This window comes from Octodon degus, unplaced genomic scaffold, assembly GCF_000260255.1.
Source record: "Octodon degus isolate 3935 unplaced genomic scaffold, OctDeg1.0 scaffold00016, whole genome shotgun sequence".
NCBI classification, from domain to species: Eukaryota; Metazoa; Chordata; class Mammalia; order Rodentia; family Octodontidae; genus Octodon; species Octodon degus.
Window position 1 is genome coordinate 15,812,780 of NW_004524592.1, and position 8,765 is coordinate 15,821,544.

Consider the following 8,765-nt stretch of genomic DNA (forward strand, 5'->3'; position numbering starts at 1 on the left):
GGATTGAACTCAGGCCCTTGTGCTTGCCAGGGAAGCACTTATTCTACTGAGCCATCTCCCCGGCCCCAAAAATTTCTTTCCCTTTACCTCTAATAATTGCTTTCATTAGAATATACATTCTTTTTTCTTTTTGTTTTATGTGGTACTGGGGACTGAACTCAGGACCTTGCGCTTGCCAGGCAAGTGCTTATTCTACTGAGCTATCTCCCCAGCCCACTTTTTAATTTTAATTGGATGTACTCATGGTTTTTTGTTTGTTTGTTTGTTTGTTTTGAGGCAAGATCTCATTGTTACCCACTCTGGCCTGTGGTGTTTTCTTCTATTAGTTTTAGGTGTTATACCTAGGTGTTTGATCCACTTTGAATTGATTTTTATAGAGGATACATAGTATTGTGTACGTGCTGATATTAACTGCTTTGGATATGTGCCAAGAGAGGTTATAGCTAGAGAGAACAGCTTATTTCTAGTTTTTTGAATCGCCATGCTGATTTCCATAGTGGCTGTACTCATTTCATTCCTCCAGCAGTGTAGATAGGTTTGTGCTCAGCCCTAGTCTTTCCTCCCCCCCAGCATGTATGTTTATGGTTTGTGTCAAGGTGTGCCTCCCAAAGACTCATGTGATCATGGGGCGGCTTCTAGAGTTTGTGATTAATTCATGATCCAATGCTGGGATTATGAGTGTGAGTGCTACACCCTCCCTGGGGCAGATAATCTGCATTCAAATGTAAGGAGAGGAAAGAGGCTTGCTAGCTGCATCAGCTGCATCAAATGCCGTTCCTTCCTTTGCTCTTTGCTGTTTTCCTCTTCTATGGTCACCCTCTTCCATGTATCACTCTCCAGAAAAGTATGGACTGAAACCTCCACTAACTGTGAGCTAAGTAAACCTGTCCTTCATTAATTTTGGATGTTGGGTATTTGTCCCAGCAACAAGAGAAAATTAACAGACAGAATTTGGTACCAGGAGGAGGGTCATTGCCTGTCTATATACATGACCATGTCATTCAAGAGCCTTTGGGAATGGCTTATAGGAAGAGATAGGAAAGGTTCAGAGATGTGTCCTGCTAGAGAAGAGCTGGAACGCCATCAGCTGTTTTGTATGGGGGATTCTGGTCAGCACTCAGAAGACCAGAAGCCTGATAGCCTGCCTGTAAAGATCAGGCTGGGGAGGTTTCTGCTGGGAAGAAGGATTGAATTGGTTTTTGGACTCCAGATGATGTGTGTTATGGCTTGGCAGAAAGTTTGTCTGCATTTTGCTTGTGTCCAGGGACTTTGTCCGAGGCTGAGATAAAGTGTGGAAGACTGGTTAATCTGACAAAAGAAATTTCAAGGTAGTTGAATGTTGAGGCAGTGGCCTGCTACTGTTGGGAGCTTTTAGTCAGATTTATGTTGAGAACCCAGGGCAAAGAACCCAGCAGGATGATTTAAAATGTTGTGAGTTTGGTCAGAAAGGAAGTGCCAAATAAAGCTGTGGACTGCAAAGATAGGGCTGAGAGGATATCCATTGCTGAGAAAGAATAAGAGAATAGAAAAGATGGCATGAGGGCATCACAGGAGGCATCAGGTTTCCACCCTTTGCATTCTCAGAGTTGCAAGGGTGAGGGACTTTGCCTCAGGGCAAAGGCCACAGAGCCCATGTTCCCGAATGGCAGCATTCTAGAGAATTTGTTTCTCAGAGTCAAGGTCTGAGTGATCAGCAGTCCAGGCACTCAACCCCTACATCCAAGAAAGAAGAAAGCCTGGCTACTGCTCCAGCTGGCAGCAGACCTTGGCATCATCCACGTGGTGTTGGTTTTAGGCGCAGGTAGAATGCAAGAGTTCTGAGGTTAAGAAGGCTTCCACCTTGATTTCAGAAGGCCTGGGAGGCTATGCAGTGTACCCCTGAAAGGGCAGTGTGTGAAGCAGAGAGTGAGAAGCTTAATGTGTAGTGGAAACCCCAGAAGTTTGGAAAAACCAGGAGTATGTGTCGTCTAAGGGAATCTGCAAGGAGGGAGCAAAATAGGCCTGAGAGAGAAGCTATGGGAGCTACCACCAGAAGTGCCATAGAGGTGAAGCCACACGGAGTTCACAATTTGCCACAGATTGCTTTGGTTGTTGAATATGGAACTACAAGAGTTAACATTTGTCTTTCTGGATTTTCACCTTGCTTTGGTCCCTGTCTTAGTTACTCTTCACTCATTGCTGTGACAAATACCTGACAGCCAAAACGAAGGAAGGAAAGGTTTATTTAGCTCACAGTTACTGGAGGTTTCAGTCCATATTTAGCTGGCTCCAAGGCAGAGCGGCACACGGCAGAGGGCAACCTTTCATGGTGGCAGCAAAGAGCAAGAGTGAGCTCAAGAGGAGTAGCAGCAGCTCAGGCAGCTAACTTCTCTTTCCACCTTACATTGTAATGCAAATCACCTGTCCTAGGGCAAGTGCAGCATCCACACCCACAATAATTACGAACTCCAGAAGCCACCCCAAGACTGCATGACGCTTTGGGGGGACAGCTATACACAAACCATAACAGTTCCAATCCTACAGTTTGTACCTTTTTGAATGGTAATGTTTATCTTGTACCATTGAATGTTGAAAGTGTTTAAGTTTTCATTTGTACAGGGGTTCACAGCTAAGAGTTTGCCTTTAGATCTTGGGGGAGACTTGGGACTTGGAGTGTTCAGCAATGCTGAAAATGTTAGGACCTTAGCAATTCTCTCTTTTTTAAAATTTTATTTATTTATTTGTGTGTGTGTGTGTGTGTGTGTGTGTGTGGCCAGCTCAGCCCACCAGGGGGCGGGGCTGGCTGGCATGTGGTGATGGGGGATTGAACCGCGGTCCCTGTGCTTTACTAAGTAGGTGCTTTAGACCACTGAGCCATCTCACCAGCCCTAGGACCTTAGCAATTCTTAGAGGTGAAGTAAAATGTCTTTTGCATAAAGTGATGTGCCTGAGTCTTTGGTGGGTCAGGGGTGGAATATTATGGTTTATGTCTAGGTGTCCCCACAAAGCCTCATGCAGTCATAGGGCTGCTTCTAGTTTGTGAGTCATTCATGATCCAGTGCTGGGATTATGGGTGTGAGTGCTTCACCCCCCCTGGGGCAGATAATCTGCATACAAATGTAAGGAGAGAAAAGAGGCTTGCTAGCTGCATCAGCTGCAGGTCCTCTCTTTGCTCTTTGCTGTTTCTGTTGTTCTGAATGGCTGCCCTCTACCATATGCCATTCTGCCTTCAAGCCAGTCAAGTACGTACTGAAACCTCCACTGTGAGCTAAATAAACCTTTCGTTCCTTAATTTTGGGTGTCAGATATTTGTCCCAGCAAGGAGTGAAAAGGAACTGAGACAGTGTATTATTATTTATTGTGGTCTTGATGATAACCACAAGAGGAATTCTAATTTAGTTTTGATATTCCTAATGACTAAAGATGTTGAACTTTTTTTGAGACAGGATCTTGGTATATATAATTCAGGTTGACCTTGAACTTGTATGTGGACCAGGCTGGCCCTGAAGTTGTGATCCTCCTGCCTCACAGCTATTAGGTGCTGGTATTACAGTTGTTCACTATTCAAGCTTGGCCTAAATAGTATTTTTTTTTTGTATATGTATTAGCCATTTGTAGAAGTGTGTGGTCATTTGCCCATTTCATTAAGCTATTTGATTTTTTGGTGGTAAGTTTTTTGTGTTTATATATTCTAGATATTCATCCTTTGTTGGAAGATTATTTTGCAGTGGTTTTCTCGCCTTCTGTCAACTCTTTACTCTGTTGGTTATTGTCTTGCTGTGTAGAAGCTTTACTTACTCTTATGTCCCTTTCATTGACTCTCTTTATTAATTCCCGCATTGTTGGAATCCTGTTGAGTTCTGGCTTAACTTGTGCTTTTCTTTTAGGAGGCAAAACCATCAACTGAGGACTTGGGGGATAAGAAGGAAGGCGAATACATTAAACTCAAAGTCATTGGACAGGTGAGTGTCTTTATTTCTCTCCTTTGACTCTTCCAGTGTTGGGATAATCTCTTACACACAGGGAAATAGTGTTTTAAGAAAGGCAGGCTAATTAAAAAGGACTTTTTAAAAATTCAATTATGCATGCATCTGTTAGAGGTCAGCTTTAGATCACCTTAATTTTTCTAAATGGAAACTTATTCTCAGTTGGCAGGCTTTATGGGGAAGTGTGGAAAACGCTATACCTTGGTAAGGCTAGGGCTACCATTAAATAGAAGAGTCTCAGTCCTTCTGCTGACTCTGTGTGTCCCTCCCTCTCCCCTTCTCCATGTGTCTCCTGTCCACGTCCCCTAGATGGTCCTCTGTTTCTTGCTGACTCTCACATGTGTCTTAGGGTAAGCTGAAGACTGTTGGAGGAATGAATCATCGCAGTTTTTTAAGTATGAAAGAATTACAGTATTGGGATGTTGGTCTTGCTCCATCAGAGCCTGCAAGTACCATCTCCTTGCATCTCCCAACCATGTGGGGGTACCAGTCTTCAATTCTGTGTCTGTATCATAGACAAAGAGTTTGTTTAGTGTGCATTTCTCTGATTATTAATAACATATATATTTTTTTTAAATACTGGGAATTGAACCAGGCAAAATAACATGTAAATTTTGTCTTCTATGTATGGTCTTACATCATGCCCCATTAATCTGCCATCTTTTTTTTTTTTGGTGGAACCAGGGATTGAACTCGGGGCCTTGTGCTTGCCAGGGACACGCTTATTTTACTGAGCCATCTCCCCAGCCCTAATCTGTCTTATTTTCAAAAAATTTGTAATAAGAGACAATAGATATGAGGCGAGAAGATCATTGGGAGTTTGAGACCAGCCTGAGCTACAAAGTGAGCTCAAGGCCAGCCTGAACTGTATAGCAAGACCCTGTCTCAAATAGACAAGGAAAAAAAAGAGAGACACTATAAGTAAAAACCATCAAATGTACTACTTTTTTATTTTTGTTTTTTGTTGATACAAGACCTCCCTGAGTAGTTTTAACTGCCCCTGAATTCACTATATAGCACAGTCTGGCCTTGAATTTGAGGTAATCCTTCTGCCTCAGTCTGTTTAGTGCTGCTGAGAATATAGGTGTGTGTTACCATACTCAGCTTTTTTTTTTTTTTTTTTTTTTTTTTTTTTTTTTTTTTTTTTTTGACACTGAGTCTCAAATGCACCACTCTGTCTGTCTGTCTGTCTTGTCTGTCTATTTATTGGGGGTGGGGGACACTGGGAATTGAACTCGGGTCACTGAATTAAACCTCTTGCCCCTCAAATGTACCCCTTTGAAATAGAATTCAGGGCTTTGTATATTCACAAGGCTGCGCAACCCTCACTGCTAATTCCAGAACATCTCATCACCCCAGAAAGACCTTGTGACTTACTGTCCCACCTACTCTTCTACTAGCTGCTGGCGAGCACTCTTTTTTTTTTTGCAACCGCTCTTCTGCTTTTAGTGTCTATGAGTGTACCCATTCTGGATATTGTAAATAAATGAATGTGGACTTTTGTGTCTGGTTCCTTTTTTTTTTAATCTATGTCTGTCTGTCTGTCTGTCTGTCTGTCTGTCTGTCTGTCTGTCTACTTATCTACCTACCTACCTGTGTCTGTATGTATTTGGAACAGGGTCTTACTGTGCAGCTTGACTCATAGTGATCTTCCTATCTCAGCTTCCCCAGTGCTGAGATTATAGGCATGGGCCACCATGGTTTCAGTGGCTGGCACAGTGCGCCCTGAGTTCTGGAGTCAGCATGGCATGCACGGCATGCAGTAATGGGGTCCTTGTACTTACCAGGCAGCTGCTTAGACTGCTGAGCTATCTTCCCAGCCCCTGTGTCTGGCTTTCATTAGCATGCTTGCATTTATTTATTTATTTTTTGCGGAACTGGGGATCGAACTCAGACCTTTGTGCTTGCCAGGGAAGCGCTTATTCCACTTAACCATCTCCCCGACCCAGCATGCTTTTAAAGTTTATCCATACTGTAGCATATATTAGCACTGCATTCCTTTTTTCATTCCTGAGTGATATTCCACTGGCTGGGTAGAAGTCATTTTGTTATCCATTTATCAGTTGATGATACTTTATTTCCCTATTGTGGCTATTATGAGTAATGCTGTGAACATTCATGTATGCTTTTGTGTGGGCATATGTTTTTGGCTTTCTAGGAATGGAACTGCTGGGTCTGTTGTGACTGTAATAACATTTATTTATTTATTTGTGTGTGGCCAGCTCAGCCCACCAGGGGGCGGGGCTGGCTGGCATGTGGTACTGGGGGATTGAACCACGGTCCCTATGCTTTGCTAAGCTTGTTCTAAGTAGGTGCTTTAGACCACTGAGCCATCTCACCAGCCCCTGTAATAACTTTTTGAGGAACTGCCAATCTTTTCAGCAGGGTCTGTAAGCCTTTACTTTCCTACTAACAGTTTCTCCATTTCTTTTCTTTTTTTTTTTTAATTAATTAATTTATTTATTTGTGTGTGTGTGTGTGTGTGTGTGGCCAGCTCAGCCCACCAGGGGGCGGGGCCGGCTGGCATGTGGTGCTGGGGGATTGAACTGTGGTCCCTGTGCTTTGCTAAACTTGTTCTAAGTAGGTGCTTTAGACCACTGAACCATCTCACCAGCCCCATCTTTTTCTTTTGATGAATTAAATTTATTTTTTGTTGTTGTTTTGCAATTTTGCTGTCGAAGTTAAGAAGTAGTTGTATAACCCAGGGTCACAAAAGACTTACATCTATGGTTTCCTCAAAAGAATGTATGATTTTAGCGCCTGCCTTTTTATCTTTCATTATGTATGTTGAGTAGTTTTTGTTTAAGTATGTTGCCCCAGACCTGTCATTTAGGAAGAATTAGTTGAATGTAGGTAATGTGGGCTTTTGGGTTGTCAGTTTCTTTTTAAAAAATTTTTAATCTTTTATTTATTTATTTATTTGGTTCAGGGTCTTACTACACAGCAGGGCTGATAGCAGTCCTCCTGTCTCAGCCTCTCCAGTGCTGACAAGCATGCACCATACCTGGTTTCAGTGGCCAGCACGGCAGGTGGTATCTGGCATGGAACCCAGGTCCTTTCGCTTGCCAGGAAGGTGCTTAGATCACTGAGCTACCTCCCCATCCCAGGCTGTCAATTTATTTATATGCAATCTCTAAGGATTTTATTTTTTAAAAATTACTAATTTGTAGGGGTTCTTTATATTATTTTGATTTCTCTGGTCTGTATGTTACGAATATTTCCTCTGACTTTTCTTTATGGTATCTTACTATATGGACAGTTTATGCTTTTAAAAAGTAGGGTCAGGGCTAGGGATATAGCTTAGCAGCATAAGCACCTGCCTAGCAAGTGTAAGGTCCTGAGTTTGAATCCTGGTAACCCCCCAACCCCCCCAAAGGTCAAAATTTGCTTTCAAGGACTTTCTAATCCCAGGAGTAGGAGAAAATTTTTTCTCTTAAAAAAGGAGAAAATATTTTTTAAAATGTTAGCTATTTTAATTAATCTAGAAATAATTTTAATGTGTATTATGCTATAGAAATTTTACATATTATCTATGGGAAAATAAATTTTTCTTCATAGCTGTAGTCACAAACAAGAATATCCTGAATTGTACATGGTGGTGCACCCCCCTGAAATCCCAGGACTCTAGAGGCTGAGGCAGGAGGATTGCTATGAGTTTGAGACCAGCCTGGGCTCTTTGAGTGAATTGGAGGCCAGTGTGAACTGCATGGCAAGACCCTGTCTCAGCCCCCCACCCCAAGAATATCCTAAGTATTAAACATGTAATATTTATTTGGGAATATGAAATACATTTATAATGGTTAGCTTTGAGATTTTACAGTGTTTAATACCAGTGTTTTCTCAGTGGTTTCTTGGCAGTCTGGGTGAGAGAAAAGAGTCTTTTGTCCCACAGATCAGTTTGACTGATTGAATTCTTACTCGTTTTATTCATGTGAGAGAAAAGGATTCAATGGGGTAACTGTCTCAGTGGAGTAAGTTCCTTACCTCATATTTTTTGGTATGCCTCTTACCTAGATTTGATCACCTTTATGGCTCCTCAGTTGGATGGGGTTATTTTTGAGTTTCTTTTATGGTTAATTTGAAACTTCTTTTTAGGAAAGGTCTATAGGGTCTACGGGGTCTCACAACGTAGATCGGACTCGTAGTGATTTTCCTGTGTCCAGCCTCTTTAGAGCTGGGATTATAGGCATGGGCCACCACGCCCAGTCTCTTTCGAAGTCTCAGCGCACCCCAGGGGTGGGGCCGGCATAGCAGGCTGGGGATCGAACCTCTGACCCCTGCATCTGCCTGAGCAGGTGCTTTAATCCGCTGAGCTATTTTGCCAGCCCTTTGAGTTGCTTTATTTTTTATTTTTTGAATTGCTTTTAAAGGGGTGTGATAGTGCCTCTTTTATTTCAACAGTGGAATGGACATGTAGTAATGAAGGAGTGCATTTGTTGACATTTTTATGTATATTGATAGTTTTAACACCTAAGACAGATTATCTTTATTATTTCTTTTGTAATGGATACTTTGAGGAGTGTTTCTGTTTGTTTATTTGATAGAGTCCAGCTCTGTAGTTTAGGCTGGTCTTGAACTCACTATGTAACCCAGGCTGGCCTTGCATTTGTGGTGGTCCTCCTGCTTCAGACTCCTAAGTGATGGAATTACAGGTGTATGCCACCATGCCCAGCAAATGGTCTTAAAAATCCTGTGATGAGTCTGGGTTGGAGCTCAGCAGCACAGTGCCTGCCTGGCAAGTTCATTTGATTCCTGGTAACAAATAAATTTAAAAATCGTGTTAAGAATGATGTAAAGGGG

General features: G+C 42.2%; 1 protein-coding gene across 1 annotated transcript in view; it reads left to right on the forward strand.

The window, feature by feature from the left end:
- The window catches only part of Sumo1 (small ubiquitin-like modifier 1), a 35,304-nt gene that overhangs the window by 19,367 nt on the left and 7,172 nt on the right, over nt 1-8,765 (forward strand). The window contains exon 2 of the mRNA XM_004626663.2: nt 3,867-3,941. Coding sequence (XP_004626720.1) covers nt 3,867-3,941 — 75 coding nt within the window. The remainder of the gene's footprint in view (nt 1-3,866; nt 3,942-8,765) is intronic.